The 24634-nt window shown below is 32.9% G+C and overlaps 1 protein-coding gene across 2 annotated transcripts in view; it reads right to left on the reverse strand.

The window, feature by feature from the left end:
* The window catches only part of pdgfd (platelet derived growth factor d), a 37771-nt gene that overhangs the window by 1319 nt on the left and 11818 nt on the right, over positions 1–24634 (reverse strand). The window contains exons 2-6 of one of the 2 annotated variants that reach the window (XM_073818106.1): positions 17880–18066; positions 14447–14624; positions 4207–4260; positions 2834–3029; positions 209–423 (exon numbers count right to left, since the gene is read on the reverse strand). In XM_073818106.1, coding sequence (XP_073674207.1) covers positions 209–423; positions 2834–3029; positions 4207–4260; positions 14447–14624; positions 17880–18066 — 830 coding nt within the window. Of the gene's footprint in view, positions 1–208; positions 424–2833; positions 3030–4206; positions 4261–14446; positions 14625–17879; positions 18091–24634 lie in introns of both variants that reach the window. The other variant, XM_073818105.1, reaches the window with a different exon arrangement.

Consider the following 24634-nt stretch of genomic DNA (forward strand, 5'->3'; position numbering starts at 1 on the left):
CATATACACACACACACACGCACGTATATGTATATGTATACATGCATACAAAATATCTAATACCTGCGTATTTGAATTGTGTATTTCATGAGCTTCTGGACTCAACCAATGGAGCAAGTTTAGGGGTGGGACTGTCTGACCAACCAATGGCAGACGAATGGGAAACCTGTTTGTAAATAGTCATTTATCAGATTGCATTATGGGATACCTCATGTAGTTTCTTGACGGTTTTTCCAGCACTACAGCTGCAGGAGTTCCAGTTGTCGGTGCCGCAGGCGCAGTTTCCCCCGCAGCGCTGCACCAAGAGGCATCGTGGGAAAAACACAGCGTTGGTCACCTTCAGCTCCTCACGTAGATTCACTGAGAAATTACGCGGCGTGCAGCTGTACTGCTTCACATCATCATAGAGACGGTCCAGATCGACTGAGAGGGAAGGAGAGAGTGAGATGGAAGGGTTTACTACAAACATAGTAAACATAGAGCTACATCCTGATCCTTGTAAAAACAAGTAGCCGTACAAACACTAACAAACACACTGTGCTCTTGGCAAAGTCGGTTAAAAACCTACAATGTTTTAACTTGGTCAGGGCCGTGAGGTCAGCGTATGTGTGTGAGAAAAACATTCCAGTGTGTTGTTTTGGATTTTTTTCTTCACTTATGACTCACATAATCACAATCTGTTCTGGATGGACAGAGAGGAAGGGAGGTATAAATGAAGAGACGGGAGGAAATCACCTCTGTCTGCCTCATAAAAACAGAGAATGGTTAACGGTGCCTGTCTCTGCCCTGTCTGTGTGTGCTATACACAACTGAACTGGAAATGCCTTTAAAATTAAATTCCTGAACTGAATTGATTTCTTTTGTATATTTCTACTTAGAATTTTTTTTTTTTTAAAGTACCTGTCATTCAAATTAAAATAAAGCTTATCCGAGTCAAATTTGGTGAAAATGGAAATGGTCTAGGAGTTAAAAAACAAGCTTTTCAACATTAATCAAAATGGCAGACAGGGAGTTCATCCAATTATGGCATAATTAGTATCGATGTTCTCTGCATTATTCAAAGAATATAGCAAGACCAGTTTCATTACAATAGGCTAATGTAAACAAAAGTTATTAGCAATTTTTTTTTAAATTTCCTTATAGCCTTTGGCCAGAAACCACTGAGAAGTTACAAGCAAAAATAGTAATTTTTCATATCTCCTGACCAGTAGATGGCACTGTGCCGAAACACTGCAGATACGCTCAGGTCATGATTGTTATAACGCACACTAGAGATGCGCGGATGGGCTCAATCGTCACCCGAATCCGCAGCTTCAAATAAATTATCCGCCCGCCACCCACCCGCACCTATATTTTTCTCTGATTTAGATAACCGCACCCGACCCGCACCCGATCGTCATATTACACTTATTGTAATTCTTAGTTTTGCATGATGACATGATAAATTGGTTCATGTTAACAGCAGATTGATTCAGCTGATCTGCAAATCGCTGCACACTTATACGTTTATCACTCATGATTTTAAGCCAAATCCATGCAGAAAAGAATAACGTTAACTGACATCTGGATGCGACTCTCCGCAATCTCTGACGAAATCGGTCGGGTTTTCTCTCTATTAGAGCCGCTCTGAACTTAGTATTTGAACGCATGCTTGGACTGAAGTTTACAGGGGTTCACCAGTTAAAGAAAGGTCTGAGCATAAAAATCTGCTTCTTTTCATTTTTAAGGTATTGTTTTCATTATAATCTACTGATTCAAATAAGTAATCAATAATAATTATAGCCTACCACTGCGCGCCTAGCCTGACATGCTTTCGCGTAAGAATGAACAGGCAGCATGGACGCATCAGGCAAAATCGTCAAATATATTTCAAAAGAAGCCGGCGCCACGGTCCTGACCACATCACTGTCTTTACTGGGTGTTTTTAGGGAATATTTCAATTTATTAACATGCGACTGAATTAGCCATTCATGTGTTGGACTGTCATGATTTTGGCTAATGCAGGACACTTCTGAATGATGCGCATCAGAGACGTGGGTAAACGCAAAGCGACCAATGCACTACACCGCTGCATTACCGTGCTCAATAGCATTAGCACAGGCATAACTCCCTTCAAACTTTATATGGAATGTCAACGTTTCTGTCACCAAAAACTTAGAACAGGCAAACACACACACGCACACAAATGAAATCGTCTCTGCCTGATGAAAAACATATTTAAAACACGTTCAAGTTTTAGAAAATGTAGTTAATATTTGCATCATTATTGATTTCTCATCCACCCGCGACCCACCCGCAAATAATCAGAATGCATTTTTTTATTACCCGACCCACCCGACCCGCGGATATAACCGCCATCCGCGCATCACTAACGCACACCAAGTTTGGTCTCAATACGCCAAACCGTTGCAGAGACATAGCCTCACATCCATTTTTGCATGCTTTTCGTAGAATTTGTTTGTGCGTTATTTGAGAACAGTTCGACTAATCGACTTGAATTCAATAACTTTTTGCCAGCATAGTCTGAAGATGATCCGAGCCAATTTTGGTGAAAATCTATTAAAAATATGGAAAAAAATAATTTTGATTCTGTGCCTTTAAAAAGTTATTAAGCATAAACATGAGTGAAACTTTTGACAAGTGGTGGCGCTAGAAAGTTTGAGTTAGATATTCCAAACTTGCTATGGTTAATGTTGGGACTGTCATCTATCAGTGTGCCAAATTTCACAACTTTCCCGCAAGCGGTTCTACAGGCTGCCATAGACTCAATGATGGAAGAAGAATGTCAACGTATACGATAGGTGCCTACGCAAAAAACGTGTGTGAGACTCACGCTTGTGTTTGCGGTCGGCATGAAAAGATCGTGGTCTGTAGTAATGTGCGCGCGTATAGAGCTGCTCCAGGTCTTCCTGCCAGGTAAATGGGTTCATGTGTCTCAGTAACTCTTCCACGGTGCTGACGCTGGCAATGTCGTAGTCTAGCGCAGCCGCAGACAGCGGTGTGTCCGTCCCAGAAACCTGCCCAAAATCCTACAGGGACACAGACATGAGACGCAGGCCTTAAAAACTCACTTTCCTGTAAGTGCAGAGCAGCATGAACATTCTGCTAAACATCTGCATTTGAGATTTACTGATGAAATTTGGTATGTGCGATATGATGGTTTTTGATTGTGAATGATTAAAATGTCTCCACGATCTGCTTTTGAAAAAATATAGTAGTATCGTGCTACAGCGTGCCTCCGTCTATTTCTCACAACTATGACTCTATATCACGCAATTTATTTTAGATTTGTGCGATACAAACTCAGAATTGCGAGATACAAACTTGCATGTGACGAAAATTATTTCTCACAATTGCAAGTTTATATCATAAATTTTGAAGAAAAAAGTCAGAATTCTGAGTTTATATCTTGTAATTCTAATATTATTTCTCGCAATTGCAAGTTTATATCACCCAATTCTGAGAAAAAAGTCAGAATTGGGTTATGCAATTCTGGGTGGAAAAAACTGAATTTCCTGAAAAGAAGTCAGAATTGCGAGACACAAACTTGCATTTGTTTTTTTTTTTTGTGTAATTTTTGTTTGCGCTCACAAAAACATTTGTGACGGAAATAAAGAGGTGAAAGAAAGAAAACAATTAAAAAATTGTTTGAGGGAAAGGCAATATTTCTGTTAGCAAACACTTCTGAACGGAATACTTTTCTTTTGCAAAATTAAGAAAAAAAAAATCTCGCAATTCTGATGGAGATCCTGACTTCTGACTATTTTGAAGTAAGTAACAAATATGCTTCGAGAAATGTATCGAAGTATACATTTTAATTAGGAAATGTAGTGGAGTAAAAGTAGGCTGAAAAATAAAAACTGAAGTACAGATACTTCCAAAAAAATTCTGAAGTACTGTAAGTATTATTACTTCGTTACATTACATCACTGCTTGTAAGGCTTTGGTTTTATTAATTTGGCTGTTCTGCTCAGACAACTTGTAAAATAGTAAAACCGACATGACCAGGAATAGTCATAAAATCATGAATCATAATATTTCTAAAAAAAAAAATCATATGATATTTTTGCCATATTGCCTACCCCCTAGATGAAATAATGCCATATGGGTTTGACTTTGACAAGTGATTTTTGTACATTCATTTTTGTACATTTTTTGAAATTCAATTAAAAAGCAATGTTTCATCTAGAAGTGTGTAATACTTACTGACATCGCTGTAACCGCTTCCCAATTGGTGAGAGACGCGAGAGGTGAGCTGTCCTGAAAAACAGACAGAAACTTTTGAAACAATATCATTAATTTGTCACAGGATTTTCCGTATTCAACATCAGCGCCGAGGGAAATCTGGGAAAGTCATTATGTGTGCTGATAAATCCTGACTGGAAACACTCTTGACACGCAGCAGCAATCAGCTCCACAAACACCATCACTCAGATGAGAATCATTAGTCATGATGTCACCAGATGAGGAGGCGGAGCTACAAACATTAAAACCGTCCGTAAATGCCAGGTGAACATTACACAGCCATCATGAGACCAGAATTAACAAAGCCATCAATCCATGTTCACTGTAATATAGTGATAATGAGCAGAGAGAGAAATGGACAGAATAAAGAGTGTCGAGAATAGCAGTTGCTATTGTATATTTGTCAGTGTATATGTAAATTTGATTTTAAATAAATTAATTACTAAATAAAAGGTGCACATATGTATAAAATAGCTGTGTAATATGTAAATAAAATAAATGTGTGCATGTATGCATATATAAAATGACTGTAATACGTAAATATAATTAAATAAAATGTGCGCATGTATGTACTACATATACACATATATATATATATATATACACATACATATACATATATATACATATATACACACACACACATATATATATATATAAAATAGCTGAGTAATATGTAAATATAACTTTAAATAAAATAAATGAATGTGTGTGCATGTATAAAACGGCTGCGTTATATGTAAATATAATTTTATATTAATAAAATGTGCACATGTATATAAAGTATATATTAAAACGGCTGAGCAATGTGTAAATATAATTTTAAATAAATTAATAAAAAAATCTAAATATTAAGAAAATCACCTTTAAAGTTGTCCAAATGAAGTTATTAGCCATGCATATTACTAATAAAAAATTAAGTTGATATATTTACAGTAGGAAATTTTCTAAATATTTTAGTTTAAAAAGATATGTGCATGAATGCATATATGAAATGGCTGTGTAATATGTAAATAAAATGAATGTGTACATGTATGCATATATAAAATGACTGTATAATATGCAAATATAATTTTAAATTAATCAAATGTGTGCATGTATGGATAGTATATATAAAACTGCTGTGTAATATGTAAATAGAATTTTTTTTTTAAATAAACTACCATTGTATTTTTATATGTGAGTCTTAAGTAGCACAGGTATATTTGTAGCAATAGCCAACAATACATTGTATGGGTCAAAATTATAGATTTTTCTTTTGTGACAAAAATTATTAGGATATTAAGTAAAGATCATGTTCCATGAAGATATTTTCTAAATTTCCTACAGTAAATATATAAAAACTTAATTGTGTTTAGTAATACGCAAGATCTTAATTTGGACAACTTTAAAGGTGATTTTCTTAATATTTATGATTTTTTTGCACCCTCAGATTGCAGATTTTCAAATAGAGGATGCAAAAAAATCTAAATATTGAAAAAAAATCACCTTTAAAGTAGTCCAAATGAAGTTATTAGCAATGCATATTACTAACCGAAAATTAAGTTGATATATTTACAGTAGGAAATTTTCTAAATATTTTAGTAAAAAAAAATATGTGCATGAATGCATATATAAAATGGCTGTGTAATATGTAAATATAATTTTAAAATAAGATGTGTGCATGTATGTACAATAAAATAGCTGCAAAGAGGATGCAAAAAAATCTAACTATTGGAGAAAAAAACAAAAACTTTAAAGTAGTCCAAATGAAGTTTACTAATAAAATTAAGTTGATATATTTACAGTAGGAAATTTTCAAAATATTTTTTAGTTAAAAAAAAAAAAACACTAGGCCTACAATGAAAAAAAAAGAAACTATATTTTTTTTGTATAGTAGTATTGTATTGTAGTGAAGAAAGACACCCTTAAATATAATTAATAAGGCTAAACATAAAATAAACTACATTATAACTAACGAAACGGTTGCTAAAATGAAAACTAAACAGAAATTTGAAAACATTATTAAAAGAAAAAATTTTGAAGACTGACATTTCTCTATTTTCCCCTGCAGTTTACTTTAAAACCTCCATATGCTATGAAAATACACTTCCCTGTACTGCCAGTCTCGTTACATAAATCTGCTCCTGTGGCAATGCAAACAATAGAAGGAGGTCAGAGGTCACGGGCGTTCTGTTATGATGATGTTTCCCATCACAGATAACATCTCTATGGCCTCTGATGTCTCACACACACACACACACACACACACACACACACAACAAGACCTTCTGCTGGAGTCCTACAGAGACGTCCGGAGCAAAACGGGAATGTGGAAATGTCAGGAATACCGCATATTCAGGGAATTACACACAACGGATCAGGCCGAAACAAACTGCCACCCCTGAACCTGACGTCCAGCAGCTGCAGGGTTCAACCATGAGACTCTGTTTACCTTCTAAACATATTCTTGGTCTCATTGTGCAGGATGCATCAATGCATGATGCTTTGAAAGAAAAATTATCTCTCATCAAAATATAATAACATGCTCTACCCCTGAAATTAAGTTTCTGCTGGCTATGTGAGTGGAGAAAATTATTACATTATAGAAAAAAAAATGCATGAAAAGCTGTTTATTTACAATGAATGCACAACTTTAGAGCATCACAAGAATAAACTAGATCAAAAAGTTTGTCGAGACAAACTAAGTTGGCTTGAGAAAGCAGGACCAGGACGTTTGAAAAAGTTTGAAAAGTCTTGAAAAATCTTAAATTGGATTGTTTTCGGTTTGAAATAGTTTGAAGTTTAAATGTTTTGAAGGGAATACAATCTGCCAGAGATGAATAGATAGCATGTTGCTAGTCTGTTTCTAACATGGTTGGCAAGTTTCTAGCATGTTTCAAGCATGATTAGCAAGTTACTAGCATGTTTTCAGTGTGATTAGTCAGTTGAGCATGATTCTAGTTTCGATCGATCGATCGAGTTTTCAACCCCCGGCTCTTAATGCACCGTTTCTTCTTCAGGAGCATCAGTGAGCGTTTGAACCTTCTGTAATAGTTGCATGAGTCCCTCAGTTGTCCTCAGTGTGAAAAGATAGATCTTAAAATCATAAGGTCATTGTTGGAAAGGGTTCAAATAGGGTTGGGCGATGTCGACCAATTTGGCATTGTACGATGTCTAATGAGCAACATCGCGATGGACGATGGCATCGTCGGCGGGGGGCGGGGTGAAGGATGGTTATTGTTAAATAATTAATAACGAATTAATTAATTGTAGCCTACCGTTTCCACCAGTGCTTAATTTGAGCCGGATCCTGTTCCGGAAAATGTCAAATTTTGGATTTTTGCGTTCCGGTATTTGTTTTTAAAGATCCGGCATTAACAAGTGCGTTAGATCGTGACAGTGCGTGCGTGCATACGAGACAGAGCAAGCGCGGGTTTATGTAGATGTATTTGGAGGATGTGTGTTGGTCCTTAACCCCTTAACGCCTGAATTTATATAGCTGTATATAAAAAAATGTTATGTGTGTTTTGCCTTTAAGTAGATGGTAAATAATGTTGAGATTATCAATTTCACTTTTGCACAACAAATAGATAGAAATTTTTGTATGTTGCAAATTTGCGACAACAGGCATAATGACAAAAAACAATGTTTTATTTATTCACCCTTTTTTAACTTCTTTATTTATATAAGGTAAGTTGTGCTAAGATACAAATATTTACCTGCTTATTGTGTGCTTATACACTCGACATAATGAGGTGAAATATGTGTGACAAGTATTTTAAGTTATTGTAATAATTAGGTTTGTAGCATATTAGCGACAGTAGGCCATAAGGATCAAACTTTCCCGACTCATTTCCATAACTTCGCGACCGGAGTAATCCTCGTGCGTAAACAAGAAATAAGTCCGTCACTTTGCGGTCCCACTAGAAACAAGTGCTTGTCGAAGGTTCCTAGGTCTGTAGCGAATATGCACTAACCGGCATTGGGGGAATGCAGACGCTATCTCGGCTGGTTGATTGAGTCAAACGGTTTGTCGCATATTTATGACAGTAGGCGTTAAGGGGTTAACATATTTTCGACCAGTCAGCTTTTTTAAGTTCAAAATCGCTCTCATTGATTGCTTACTGCCTAAACCACTCTCTGCAAACGCATTTAATGAGCAGCGTAATGTTTAGAGAGAAAGTGTAATATCAGAAATAATACCAAATCAAGCGAAATATTGTTATGTATTAACATTATAAACACTATAAACATAGCTATAAGTTAGTTACCCTGACTCCAAAACGAATCATTTAAATGTAACGGTATTCAGAACAGAACAGGAATGAAACAAAATATATAAAGTTAAGAAACCAAAACAAAGCGAAACTAAAAATAGCAGGCATTGGGCTCACGTACCTCTGTAATTCGGCACAAATCCAACTGTTTCCATATTCCCAATGCATTTGAATGATAAACTGTTATTTATAATGTATACTAGGCTTTGTACTGTACGTTCGATTTATACGTTCGAAATATATTCTCGTTTTTTGTTCCAAGCTCTGTTCGTTATGGTAAAACCATAAAAAAGGCATATTTGGTGTAGTTTATTTAATCTAATTTAATTAAAATTATTTTGATTATTAGTTTTTGTATGCCTAATTTATTAATGTAAACGAACTAGTTTGTGTAATTCGTTTGGAGTTCACTGTAATTTGTATTGTGATCGCTAACAACTTCCTTGTTATTATTTCCTCCTAATAATAATAATAATAAAATAAGTAAAGATGCGGAAATTGAAAGCATGCATTTCATTTGGCTATATAGTGTGATTAAATGTGTTTTTCGCGAGCGGGTTGCTGCGGCGGCGGGGGCGGGGGCGGAGAATCGCGATGCCAGCTCACCATCGTGATGTCTATCAGCCATCGGCGATGGACGATGGCATCGTCTATCGACCCAACCCTAGATTCAAATACACAAAAAATGCTGAAAAACCAAAGACTTAGTGGGACCTAAAGGATTTTTCTAAAGAACAGCAGGCAGTTTAACAAACAAGGGACTCATGAACAACTATCACTAAACAAAAGCAACAACAGTATTAACAATCAAGGGGATGTAAACTTTGAACAGGGTCATTTTTATAAATTTAACTCATTTTCTACTGTGGATTTTATGCAAACATCTTATGTGAAATATCTTATTCAGGTCAGTACTAAATAAAAAAATAACATGCATTTTGTGTGACCCCTCTTATTTTGGTAAAATAATTAACATTTGTCAGATTCTGAAAGGGGGATGTAAACTTTTGACCTCAACTATTTAACTTTAATGATAGAAATTAAAAAAAATTAAATGACACTTTAAAACAGGAGTAGATTTGGGAATTATGACATGGATTTTCTCCAAAGCACATCAATATTAAAATCATTTCAAGGCCAAAATGATCTTAATTTAGGTCAACATGCCTTCGGCAGAACACAAATAGACATATATAAACTAAACCCCTCATGCATCGTTAGTTTACAACAATGAACATCAAAGATAGGAATCCTAAAAACAAATATAATTAAAGACCTTGAACAAAAAGGCACAATTATGATCTACAAACATCCACTGATCCCAAAAGAAAAGCTAAACAAACATCACTGCTGGAAACTGGACTGCATTGTAAAGTCTATGAAACAAACATCGCCTTCCTGTAGAGAAACTCTCCACATCTGTTTGTGTCATTAATTGACACCAATGTCCTTAAAGGAATAGTTCACTCAAAAATTAAAGATTGCGAAATAGTTATTCACCCTCAGGTCATCCAAGATGTAGATGAGTTTGTTTCTTCATCAGATTTGGAGAAATGTTGCATTATCACTTGCTCACCAATTGATCCTCTGCAGTGAAGGGGTGCCGTCAGAATGAGAGTCCAAACAGCTGATAAATACATCACAATAATCCACACCACTCCAGTCCTTCAGTTAACATCTAGTAAAGCCAAATAAATCCATCAAGACATTTTTTTTTTACTTCAGACCGCTTGTTTCAGCTAATATAGGAGTCCATAATATTTAAATTATTATATTTTTCTTTTTGGTTAATAAACGTTATGTAAGATAGTTATTGTTTGTTTTTAATATAAAAAGTTCTATTTTTTTGCAAATGTAAAAGCCTTTTCACACCAAAAGCCTCAGGCTTAGAGAAAAGTAAATTGACGTCTGTACAGTAGACCGCAAAAAAAAAGTAAACTCTTCAGCAATAAAAAGGGAAAACAAATGTTAGATTATCTTGAGTAATTTTTGCTTATTAGTATGGATGAATTGGATCATCGTAGTTTGGCAGCAAAGACATCAAATTAAAATGTGATTAAATACATAAAGGATATTTGTATTATTTAACATATTTAATTGTTGCAGGTTTGCGTTGAATTTTTAGATTTTATTCATTTTGAGGAATACTGTATCTGTTTTTTTAGTGAGTGAGATGAATTAATGCATGTTCACATTTATTAAACTAAAGCAACATCTTACTCACAATTTCTCTCAACATGGGGACAGTAGAGCTTTTAATCAATAAATGGGGGAAGTACTGGCATTTCTTATTTGAAAAAGTAACTCAGATTTTTTTCTTGAAAATTAAAAAGAAATGCGTTACTTTACTAGTTACTTGGAAAAAGTAATATTATTATGTAACTTGCGTTACTTTAAATGCGTTACCCCCAAAACTGCATATAACTATAAACTATGATAAAAGTTCTGGATTAATCCCATGTTATTGCAACCAACTGAGAAAGTTAGTCGCAAAAGAGCAAACAGTGGGTGGAATAATAATAACACTTCCTCCAGTGAAAAAGTCTAAAAAAAAAAGTCAATCTCCTGTTGTCTCTCATATCAAAATCCACCTGTTTTGGCTTATAACCAGTGCTTTATCTTAGAGATGCACCGACTGCAATTTTCTTGGCCGATTCCGATTTTTCAGTACGTGTGAGCTGCCGATACCGATTTTTGCCGATTCCGATTTTTTTTTTTTTTTAAGAACTGTAATAAAAGCATATACAGAAATATTTTCTTTAATTAAATTTATTTTATAATAAAATAAATTATTAAACATTACGTGAACTTCTTTCAGCAAAATAACTTAAACAACAAAATAAAGTGCTTTGTGCCTTCGAAAAAGGTATCAAATTAGTTCCTGTAACTAACATAGTATAGTTATACTAACAAAAATCTTTTCCTCAATGTAATTTTTTTATTTTATAATGAAAGAATAATAAAAAGAAATGAATAAACATTACAGCTCTGAGCCTTGAAAACATTAGAAAAAAATATCCGTTTATAAAAATAGAAGTAACAAAGCAGGCTTACTTACAAAAATAAACTTTTCTTCAATGAATTTAAATGGATTTTTTAAACATTAATTACAGGATCGTCTCACAACGATAACTTTAATAACAAAAAGTGCACTGTGTCTTCAGGTAGAAATAACAATGCTGGTACTAAATGCTATTACTTGGCAATTTTTTTCTTGATAAAGAGAAGCATTTCTGTCTTGTCACCAGTTAATCCAGCATTATATAACATATGTGACCCTGGACCACAAAACCAGACTTAAGTCGCTGGGGTATATTTATAGTCAAAAATACATTGTATGGGTCAAAATTATTGATTTTTCTTTTATGCCAAAAATCATTAGGAAATTAAGTAAAGATCATGTTCCATGAAGATTTTTTGTAAAATTCATACTATAAATATATCAAAATGTAATTTTTGATTAGTAATATGCATTGTTAAGAACTTAATTTGGACAACTTTAAAGGTGATTTTCTCAGTATTTTGATTTTTTTGCACCCTTAGATTCCAGATTTTCAAATAGATGTATCTCGGCCAAATATTGTCCTATCATAACAAACCATAAATCAATAGAAAGCTTATTTATTGAGCTTTCATGTGATGTATAGATCTCAGTTTTGTAAAAATTTAACCTTATGACTGGTTTTGTGGTCCAGGGTCACATATAACATAGCCTATATATAGCAACATATAAGCTCGCTGAGAACTATTAGTGTTTGAAGACGCTGTCTGCGGTGACAGCGCAAATATGTGAATGAATGAAAGTGTAGTAAACGTCAACAGATTTCCCCTGCTCAGGGAGTAGGGAGCAATGAACACTGTGCAGGGACCATGTCAATCGGTTCGCGGAGCTTACGTCTAACAAGCTGATCATCTGAATCTAAGAGAGACATGCAAAATATGCAGAGCGGGGGGCGCGATCTACCACATGTCCAGCCAAGTTAAACAAGCACTCTCCTTCGACGCTTTGGCTGACTCGGCGCGCTAACTTTAGCCACTTTCCCCTTTTCAAACTGGGCATATTCAGCTGAGTGATGGTTTTGATGATGGAAGTGTCTTAATAGGTTTGTTGTTACGAACGTTTATATTGTTGTTCCCTCACGTTGTATTTTGCCCTTATAAATGTTATAAATTGCGATCTTTGTGTCATCTTCACTCACACCAACGACATGTTTACACACGACCGTGAGTGCGCGCGCGTGACTGTGACGTCATTGCATGCGCCGCTGGCAATAAATGGATCGGCTAGGAATCGGCAAGAGGAGAAATTGACCGGCCGGTCACCGATCCGGGCCGATCATGTGAAAAATCGGCCGATTCCGATCACTAGCTGGTCAATCGGTGCATCTCTACTTTATCTGTGCGGATTTCTCTCCTGATTCAGATGAGATAACTATTACCAGAGACAGCATTATTATAAATTCATATTTTAGCAACGTTTTGAAGGTAAAGATGTTTACTGATGGATTGAAGTGGTGTGGTTTACTTGTGGATTATTGTGATGTTTTTATCAGCTGTTTGGACTCTCATTCTGACGGCACCCATTCACTGCAGAGGATCCATTGGTGAGCAAGTGATGCAATGATACATTTCTCCAAATCTGATGAAGAAACAAACTCATCTACATCTTGGATGGCCTGAGGGAGACTACATTTTCAGCAAATTTTCATTTTTGGATGAACTATTCCTTTAATGAGTGTGATTCTGGAGAGTTTTGAAGTTAAAACATGTTGTTAACTGTTGTTATTTCTCATTATAGAGCTTCTTCATGTACTGTATAAATGATAAAAGACACAGAGCTAACCTCACAATGCAATGCAATTAAAACAGGGCGGATTTTTCTGCATTACATCAGCATTTTTACCACATTCACACCGAACGCTCAATTCAGTCTCACGGTCTCTCGCTTTCTTCTACACTCGCTCACACCTCTTCTCTCTTCGACAGTCTTATTCTGGCTCAAAAACAAATGTCTTAATTAAGCCAAACTTTTGTAAGTTCATCCAAGGTAAAAAAGCATTTGAGGCTACTTTAAGAAGAAATCACTTAGTGCCACTAAGTTTTACACCAAATCCTGTTAAAATGCTTCAAATGAAGTTTCATCATGTTTATGTTCAGCACAGGTGTCTGCTTTCATTCGGTTTCCCAATTTGAGCTCAGATGGAAAAGTACAAATTAACAGTTTTACAGACACAGAAAACATATTGCATATTTATACTCACAGCTAGCATCAGATTATTGCCATTTTGAGAAAAAAGAAAGCCATGAGGCAGTTGTAAAGCAGGATGGCTTTAGTCCCAATAAATGGTGTAAAATATTTCTCACACCATCTGCTGTCGTTCCACCATCCGCTTTGTAGCATTTCTACAAGAGCTACAGTAAATAAATCTAATATTAAACAGATACTAGACCAAGTATTAATTTTGCATGATGATTTTTGTGTGTGTGGCTGTGTTTGGGGTTGGTAAGATTTTTACTCTTCTGCTCACCAAAGCTGATAAAAAAAAAAAAAAAAAAAAAACTGTAAAAATTGTGGAATATTATTAGAATTTAAAATAACCGTTTCTATGTGATTATATTGTAAAATGTCATTTATCCCAAAAAACAAAGCTGAATTTTCAGCATCATTACTCCAGTCCTCAGTGTCACATGATCCTTCAGAAATCATTATAATATGCTAATTGGTGCACATGAAAGATTTCTAATTGTTATCAACATTAAAAACAGTTTCTTTTATGAACAGAAAGTTCAAAGGAACAGCATTTATTTAAAATAGAATTATTTTGCAACATTAGAAATGTCTTTACTGTCACTTTTGATCAATTTAAAGCATCCTTGCTGAATAAAAGTATTAATTTCTTTCAAAAATAATCTGGATTAATGCAACCAGCAGTGAAACTCACCAGGAACGTGTAGCAGATTTTGAATCCTGGTTTCGCCACGAAATAATCATCCGATTTGAAGGTGATTTTGATGAGGTTTGTTTTAGATGTGATCCGTGATGGAGCTCTTTGACCGCACCAGCGGCCCCAGATGATGGTGCTAGTTTCAGAAATATCCTCCACTTCCACATAATCATACCTGCAAAACAAACACACCTGTCAGTACATCACCTGCACAGGTATAACATATACACTTGAAAGACCATGCTTTAAAACCACTTTGATTCTATTCCCTAAATGCACCTGATTAGATGAAAACGAATTTGATTATAATATCTGTACTGAATTGTCTATGACAAATGTATATTTTAGTGTCATTTTAGTATTCTTCGTAGACTATTATAGTATTTATGTATTTATGAATATTTTGAATTAGCCTTTATTTTTATATTTTCAGTTTCAATTTTATTTTAAATAAAAATGACTTTTTTTGTTTCAGTTTTAGGCATTTTAGATCAACTTAAACTTATTTTAATAAGTTTGCAATAATCTATTTTTACAAAATAAAAAGAGACGTCTAATTCTGTTCAGGAAGTGATTTTTATTACCTTCTGATGCTCTTTGGGAAATTATCGGAATTTCATTTAGTTTGATTCACTCCAGCAAAAGGACTGATTCACTTCCCCAAATCAACCATTTTAGATTCTCTGCAGATCCAAAGCAAACTTATTCACTTCTGATTAAAAAAAATCTGTTCAGGAAGTGATGTTTATTCACTTCAGATTGTCCTCTGAAAAACAACCCAATTCACTTCTAATTCTCTTCAGGAAAAGAGCTAGTCACTTTTGATTCTTAATTTATTTCTAATTCAGTTAACAAATTGAAGTGAATTTACATCTGATGCTCTTAGGGAAGTGATCTGAATTCATTCAAATCTGATTCTCCTCAGGAAACAAACCCAATTCACTTCTCTTTTTTCAGAAAAGAACTAAAGTCACTTCAGATTCTATTCAGATCCAAAGTAAACAAAATCCACTTCTGATTGCTTACAAAAAAAGAAAGAAAAAAAATACTTTTAATTCTGTTCAGGAAGCAACATTTATTTACTTATTACGCTTTTTGGGAAATTATCTGAATTGACTTCAGATTCACTTCAAGAAATAAAAAACAGAATTCATTTCTGATTCTTCTGATGAATTACCATTTTAGGTTCTCTCCATATCCAAAGCAAACTGAATTCATTTAAGATTCACTTTACAGAAAAACAAATTCTAATCCCATTCTGGAAAAGAGCTAAAGTTACTTTGGATTCTCAGTATGCTTTTCATATTAGAATAAGAACTAAATTAACTTCTAATTCAGTTCACAAAGTGATGTGAATTTACATCTGATGCTCTTTGGGAAGTGATCTGAATTGATCTGAATTCATTCAAATCTGATTCTCCCCAGAAACTTTTTACTAAAATCACTTCAGATTCTATTCAGATCCAAAGTAAACAAAATCCACTTCTGATTGCTTACAAAAAAAGAAAGAAAAAAATACTTTTAATTCTGTTCAGGAAGCAATATTTATTTATTTATTAAGCTTTTTGGGAAATGATCTGAAGTGACTTCTGATTCACTTCAAGAAATGAAAAACAGAATTCACTTCTGATTCCCTTCCTCAGAATTACCATTTTAGATTCTATACAGATTCAAAGCAAACTGAATTCATTTATGATTCTGATTCACTTTACAGGAAAACAAATTCTAATCCCATTCTGGAAAAGAGCTAAAGTCACTTTGGATTCATAATATGCTTTTGAAACTTATTAGAAAAAGAAATAATTAACTTCTAATTCAGTTCACAAAGTGAAGTGAATTTACATCTGATGCTCTTTGGGATGTGATCTGAATTCATCTGAATTCTGAATTCATTCAAATCTGATTCTCCTCAGATTTCACTCCTCTTTATTTTCCAGAAAAGAACTAAAGTCACTTCAGATTCTATATGGATCCAAAGTAAACTAAATTTACTTCTGATTGTTTACAAAAAAAGAAAGAAAAAAACCTTTTAATTCTGTTCAGGAAGCAATATTTATTTATTTATTAAGCTTTTTGTGAAATGATCTGAAATGACTTCAGATTCACTTCAAGAAATGAAAAACAGAATTCAGATCTGATTTTCTTCCTCAGAATTACCATTTTAGATTCTCTCCAGATCCAAAGCAAACTGAATTCATTTATGATTTACTTCACAGAAAAACAAATTCTAATCCCATGCTTTTCATATTATTATAAGAAATTAATTAACTTCTAATTTAGCTCACAAAGTGATGTGAATTTACATCTGATGCTCTTTGGGAAGTGATCTGAATTCAACTGAATTCATTCAAATCTGATTCTCCCCAGGAAACTAACCCAATTCACTTCTCTCTTTTTTTAAAGTCACTTCAGATTCTATTCAGATCCAAAGTAAACAAAATCCACTTCTGATTGCTTACAAAAAAAAGAAAGAAAAAAAATACTTTTAATTCTGTTCAGGAAGCAATATTTATTTATGCTTTTTGGGAAATGATCTGAATTAACTCCTGATTCACATCAGGAAAGGAATAGAATTTACTTCTAAAATGGTAACTTTGAGGAAGAGAATCATATTCTCTCCAGACCCAAAGCAAACTGAATTCATCTCATGTAAATTTTATCTCATGTAAATAAGGATTTATACAGTAACCATAAAACATTGTTTCTTTTCTCATATCTGTCCCAGTTTAACTTCTTGCCTCTTTCTCATCCTCTAAATTGACCTCATCTCTCATCTCTGTTTTTTCCTGCTTTATTTTTAGTCTCAATGCCTCAAGGGTCTTTATAAAGTATCGGATTCACAGTAAAACCTCTAACCTCAAGGACAAACCCGTAACCTGAGAGTCACTCCACACACGCTGCGGTCAGATACTCGCTCTGATTGGCTTCCAGTTCATTATATAGTCATGTCATGTTTTAACTCTTCAGGCCTTTATTTATAGTCCAGAAATGCAGAATGAGAACCACAGGAATCTGAGAAGCAAACCTGTTATTCTCTACCACGTGTTACAACATGATTTAACCATGTAGAACATGCGCCTGGAGTTCCTGGATCAACATACCTATGAATTAATCAGATTTATCTAGCTACGGTAAGTGCTTTAAGTTTAGATGCTTGTTAAACTGTTAAATATTTACTATTAAGACCAACCCATGACTCAAAGTGACACTTTTTTCAACAGTTTAAATTGATCCAATTCATTATTCATAAACTCAGCCATTTTAAAGCTCCGCTTCCACTCATAACTCTTAAATTGATCTAACCAATATTCATTAATGCAGTTCAAAGCTCTGCCCTCACCTGCAGATTCCATTCTCCACCTCCACTTCAAACTCTTAAATGGATCTAATTAATTATTCATGAACATCCATTCCAAAGCTCCTCCCTCACCTGCAGACTCCATTTTCCGCTTCCTCCAGTCCAAACTGAGCATCGAATTCCAGCAGGATGCGCGTGTGGGGCGGCGAGAGCAGTTTCCATGACAACAGCAGATTGCGGGGGTATGAGTTGGGGAAGCGAGGGCTCTGGACGTGACCTCCGCCCTTGACCATTATGATCTCTTCCTTCCGGTACAAGTCTGTGAGGTGATTGCTGTCTGTTACTGGTCACAACTTGGACAGGTTAGTGCGCTTACTCTCGGAGACAAACAAACACACACAGATATACACAGATACAACACGTATAAAGGTTAGGATCCGTTTCATTTCAGTTCATCCCAGTTCAGTTCGGAAAACAGCATAAATTCAGAAAAAAAATTTCTTAATTTTCTTCATAAAAATAGACCAATTCACTTTAAATTCTTTTGAGGAGACAAACTAAAAGCACTTTAAATCCACAGCAAACAAATTCACTTTATCAAAAGAATTTAAAGTGAAGTGAATTTACTTCTGCTGCTCTTAATGAAGTGAAAACTAACCCAATTCACTTCTCTTTTTTTCGGAAAAAAAGACTAAAAGTAATTTTAGACTGCATTCAGATCTAAAGCAAACTAAATTCACTTCTGATTGTCTTTATAAAATAAAAGAGACTTCTAATTCTGTTCAGTAGGTCATGTTTATTTATTTCTGATGCTATTTGGAAAATGATCTGAAGTGACTTTTGACTCACTTCAAAGGAACAAAATTAACTTGTGACTCTCTTCCCTAAAATAACTGTTCTAGATTCTCTTCAGATCCAAATCAAACTGAATTAATTTCTGATTCACTTTACAGAAAAAAAAAATGATACTGATGCTCTTTGGGAAATTATCTGAATTAACTGCAAATAAATCCAATTTAGGAAAAGAGCTAAAGTCATCTTTGATTCCTAATATGCTTTTAAAATTTATTAGAAGAATAAAGTTAATAAAGTTGACTTTGTGAACTGAATTGGAAGAAGTGAGTTCATTTCAAAGTGATGTGAATTTACATCTGATGCCGTTTATGAAACTAACCCGATTCACTTCCCTTTTTTGAAAACTAAAGTCACTTTAGATTCTATTCACTATTTACTTCAGATCTAAAGCAAACTAAATTCACTTCTAATTCTCTTTATAAAATGAATTCACTTTGAATTCATTTACATCTGATGCTCTTTGGGAAATGATCTGAATTGACTTCTGATTCACTTAAGAAAAAGATCAGAATTCATGTCTGATTCTCCTCCCTAAAATAACCTCTAGATTCTCTGCAGATCCAAATCAAACTGAATTCACTTCTGATTCACTTTACAGAAAAAAATCTGATGCTAATGCTCTTTGGGAAATTATCTGAATTCACTTCAGAATCTCTCCAATTCTTTTCTAATTCTCTTCAGGAACAGAACTAAAGTCACTTTTGATTCTTAATATGCTTTTGAAACTTATTAGAATAAGAAATTAATTCGGTTCTAATTCATTTGACAAAGTGATGTGAATTTACATCTGATGCTCTTTGTGAAGTGATCTGAATTCATTGATTTTCCTCAAGAAACCCAATTCACTTCTCTTTTTTTCCAGAAAAAGTCACTTTAGATTCTATTCAGATCCAAAGCAAACTAAATTCACTTCTGATTGTTTACAAAAAAAAGAAAATAAATAAATAAATAGTTCATGAAGTGATGTTTATTTTTTTGTGACGCTTTTTGGGAAATGATCTAAATTTACTCCTGATTCAGGAAAAGAACAGAATTCACTTCTGATTCTCTTCCTCAAAATTACCATTTTAGATTATCTCCAGATGCAAATCAAACTGAATTTCCTTCTGACTCTCTTCTGGAAAACAACCCACTTCACTTCTAATTCTAAAGTCACTTTTGATTATTAATATGCCTTTGAAAATTATTAGAATAAGAAAGTAATTCACTTCTAATTCAGTTCTCAAAGTGATGCAAATTCACATATGCTTTGTTGTGAAGCAACCTGAATTGACTTTGTTTCTACTCGTGATAACAACATTCACTTATGATTCTCTCCAAGAAAAGTGGACTGAATTAATGTCTGATCATCTGAGCTTAATACCTGAACTGAGTTCACTGAAATGGACCACAGAATCTGACAGAACACAAAGACACAAACATAAGAGAATTGAGACAGAAACAAATGGCGACAGCCCTATAGAAAAAGACAAGCATGCTTTTAGACCACAAAAGTAAAACATTAAAAAAGCAGATGTTATGCAACAGGAAAACAAAGATAACTCAATGTGACAGGTCATGAATCTGTAAATCAGACCAATGAGCACATCTGATCGCTGTAAAGAAAACTGAAGAAACCATGATACGCTAATCGAAAGTGGCAACATCGACGGTGACCAGATCTGATGTCAAAATGATACATCCATGATGTTTTCATTTCCAAAAGCTCCTTGACTCATGACCACCATAGCATTCTCTCTCACACACACACACACACACACAGATTACTGATCCATGCATGCAGCAAACACTTGTGATTATGGCTGTACTGCAGGAACAGGGCCACCATCCATCACCATGACAACCTGCTGACCAATGAGCTTTTAAATGAACTTAACACACAGGAATAAGGCCACTGTGGTGCACACACACATATACACTCACTACTCGCTTATGTCACTTCTATAAGTGTGATGCTGACAGTCTAGCAGCTTTAAATTTAACAGCCTCATTTACACAATCTCTCAGATACACCGTACTTCTTTAACACCAATTTGCTTCAACTTTATGAGAACGAATACACAGTTACTGTACATACACACTCATCACATACCGGTCAAAAAGCTCCTAAAGTTTGCAGTGTTAAAGTATGAGCTGTTATCTGCTACCGTGAAGAGCTATATTCATCAGATTAAACACTTATGACAGACATCAGGACAGAAGAAAGTAGGTTATGTTTCAAAAAGTAGCGCGCTGCCTCGCTGTCTGAATAGAGTACACACTTATACACCAGAATCCCAATAGAAACAGAACCTCAATAATAACCAATTTAGAATGCATTACATAGCAATTAATTAATGAGTATAAAAATACACAGCACACATTAATTAGGTTATATGGTTCATTTTAACTGCATTTAATTCGTTTTATTGTTAAAATCTGGAATTAAGTGTAATAAAAAGTATATTTAATTAGGCAGCATGGTTAATTTCTAATTAAATTTAATGTTATCAACACATTTTGTTCTTAAGTGTATTACAAGTACATTTAATTAGGTAATATGGTCTATTTATAATTGATTTAATTTGTTATTTCAAGAAAAACTGGTATTAGGTGAACTACAAGTGTATTTAAAAAGGTAATATGGCCCATTTTGTATTTAATTTAATTACTTTTATCATTAAGTTGTGGTATTAAGTAAACTACAAGTAGGTCATTTGGTCAATTTCTAAATCAATTTAATTCATTTTGTCATTAAGTGAATTATAAGTATATTTAATTAGGTAATATAGTCCATTTTGATTTAGTTTAATTAGTTTTATCATTAAGTAAACTTAAAGTATATTTAAATAGGAAGTATGGTCAGTTTTTATTCAATTTTATCATTAAGTTCTGGAATTAAGTAAACTACAAGTATATTTAAACAGTCAGCATGGTCAATTTTTATTCAATTTACATAACTTTATTTTTAAGTTCTGGTATTAAGTAAACTACAAGTATAATTGTATAGTTAACATGGTAAATTTGTATTCAATTTACATAATTTTGTCATTAAGTTCTGTATTTAAATAGGTAGTATGGCCCATTTTAATTTTATTATTAAGTTCTGGTATTAAGTGAACTACAAGTGTATTTAAATAGGAAATAAGGTCCATTTTTATTTTATTTAATTCCTTTAACCAAAGCTCTGGTATTAAATAAACTACAAGTATGTTTAATTAGATAATGTGGTGCATTTTTAATTATCTAAATCATTCTATCACGAAATTCTTGGAATTAAGTGAACTACAAGTTTATTTAATTAGGTAATACATTCAATTTTTATTTGATTTAACTTTTTTTATCAGTAAGTTCTGGCATTAAGTTAACTACAAGTATGTTTAATTAGGAGAAGTGGTCGATTCTTAATTATGCAATTCTATCATGGGATTCTGAAATTAAGTAAACTACAAGTGTAAATTAATTAGGTATATAGTCAAATGTTAATTACATTTATTTTGTATTAAGTGAATTACAAGTATACGTTATAATCTCTCTAGATTTTGTCTGCTCAGTGCTATTACAGTTAACTAAAAAACATCCAAAAACATTTGTTGATTAAAATGAAGGTGAAATTATTACACCCATATATATTTAAAATATATAAAAAATTTAAATAATTAAATAAAAATGGTGCATTGGCAACTAACTGAAAAAAAGTTTAAATTGAAGCACTGGAAATAAATAAATTAAAACAGAACTAAAAATGAAACTGAAATAAATAAAACCTAATTAGTAATATAAAAATAACACTGTCAGACATCCTGGATGGATTGCTTTTACTGAGCTTGTTGCAATGCATTATGGGTTTGCCAATTGTGCCTTGGAATTTGGTCTGTGATAAATGAGTCTTTCATTGTAGTCAGAATAAAATAACAGATTGATCTCATTATACCTCAAAATGTGTGTGTGTGTGTGTGTGTGTGTGTGTGTGTGTGTATGTGTGTGTGTGTGTGTGTGTGTGTGTCTGGCCCACAATGAAGGTCATTCTGGTCAAGAACTGCCCACTTAGACAGGAAGTGACCCTCTGATTAACATATAAAGCGCAGTCACAGTTCATTGTGTTTTAATGTGGCTTTTAGGGTCAAGTTTATCAAAAATAGATGATACCCACACTACCATACTTACATAAAAATAACACATTCAAACTTGTAGGAAAAACATGACAAACTGTTCCACGACTCAAAATAAACAAAAACAAATATGATCTGCGGGTGAAAAACGTTTCATTACTCAACAAATGTCTCAACAAGAACCAAGCAAATCATGCATCTGACCACTTCATAAAAACATTTATTTCTCTTATGTTTTGTTTATTTCTTTCTCTCAACATTGCAACAATGGTACATTTTAATTTTATATTTAAATGGGTAATGTGGTCTATTTTATATTCAATTTAATTCAAATTCATTCATACCAGTTCTGGTATTAAATGAAATAGTGTTTTTAATTAGGTAATATGGTACATTTTTAATTAAATTTCATTAATTTTAGCATTAAGTTCTAGTATTAGGTAAACTACAAGTATATGTAAATGGGCAATATGGTCAACTTTTGATTCAATTTAATTTATTTTTTATTAAGTTCTGGTATTAAGTGTATTACAAGTATTTTTAAATAGGTAATATGGTCCATTTTTGATTCAATGCAGTTCATTTTATCATCAAGTTCTAGTATTAAGTGAATTACAAGCACATTTAATCGGGTAATATAGTCAAATTTTGATTTAGTTTAATTTGTTTTAACCTTAAGTCAACTTCAAGTATATTTAAATGGATAATATGGTAAATTTGACCTGATTTAATTCATTTTAGCATTAAGTTATGATATTTAAGAAACTGCAAGTATATTTAAATTGGTAATATGATCATTTTTAATTCAATTTCATTTATTTTATCATCAAGTTCTGGTATTAAGTCAACTACAAGTATATTTAAATTTAAATTTTAGCTCATATGGTCAATTTTACCTGATGTAATTCATTTTATCATTAAGTTCTGGTATTGAATAAAAAGTATATTTAAGTGGGCAATATTGTCAATTTTTTTATTCAATTTCATTCATTTTATAATCAAGTTCTGGTATTAAGTGAATTACAAGTATATTTAAATAGGTAATATGGTTAATTTTACCTGATTTATTTTATCATTAAGTTCTGGTATTAAACAAGTATATTTAAATTGGTAATATGTTAAATTTGTGATTCAATTTAATTTATTTTTATTATTAAGTTCTGGTATTAAGTAAACTAAAAGTATATTTAAATGGGTAATATGGTCAATTTTACCTGATGTAATTCATTTTATCATTAAGTTCTGGTATTAATTGAATTACAAGTATATTTAAATAGGTAATATGGTTAATTTTACCTGATTTAATTCTTTTAACATCAAGTTCTGGTATTAAATAAAGTACAAGTATTTTTAAATTGGTAATATGATAAATTTTTTATTCAATTTAATTTTTTTTTTTATTAAGTTCTGGTATTAATTAAACTACAAGTATATTTAAATAGGTAATTGGTCAATTTTATCTAATGTAATTAACTTTAACATTAAGTTCTGGTACTGAATAAATTACAAGTATATTTAAGTAGGTAATACTGTATGGTTAATTTTTGATTCATTTTATCATCAAGTTCTGGTATCAAGTGAATTACAAGTATATTTAAATATGCAATATGGTAAATTTTACCTGATTTCATTTATTTTATCATTGAGTTCTGGTATTAAGTAAACTACAAGTATATTTAGCTAGACTCTGACAGTGAACAGTTTTATTCTTCTATCTTGCCCAGGTCATATGTTATTCAAAATAAAATAAAATATAAATAATAAAATAAAATAAAGTAAAGCCCACGTCATATTTCATTGCAAAATTAGAAATAAAAATAAAAACTCTAAAATAATGACAAAAAAATAATAATATAAAATAATAAAAATGCATAAAATAATAAAAATCTAAACTATATTTAAAAAGCAATAAAAATACAGAAAATCTATATAAAATAATTG

The sequence above is a fragment of the Garra rufa genome, chromosome 14 (genome assembly GCF_049309525.1).
Source record: "Garra rufa chromosome 14, GarRuf1.0, whole genome shotgun sequence".
Taxonomy (NCBI): Eukaryota; Metazoa; Chordata; class Actinopteri; order Cypriniformes; family Cyprinidae; genus Garra; species Garra rufa.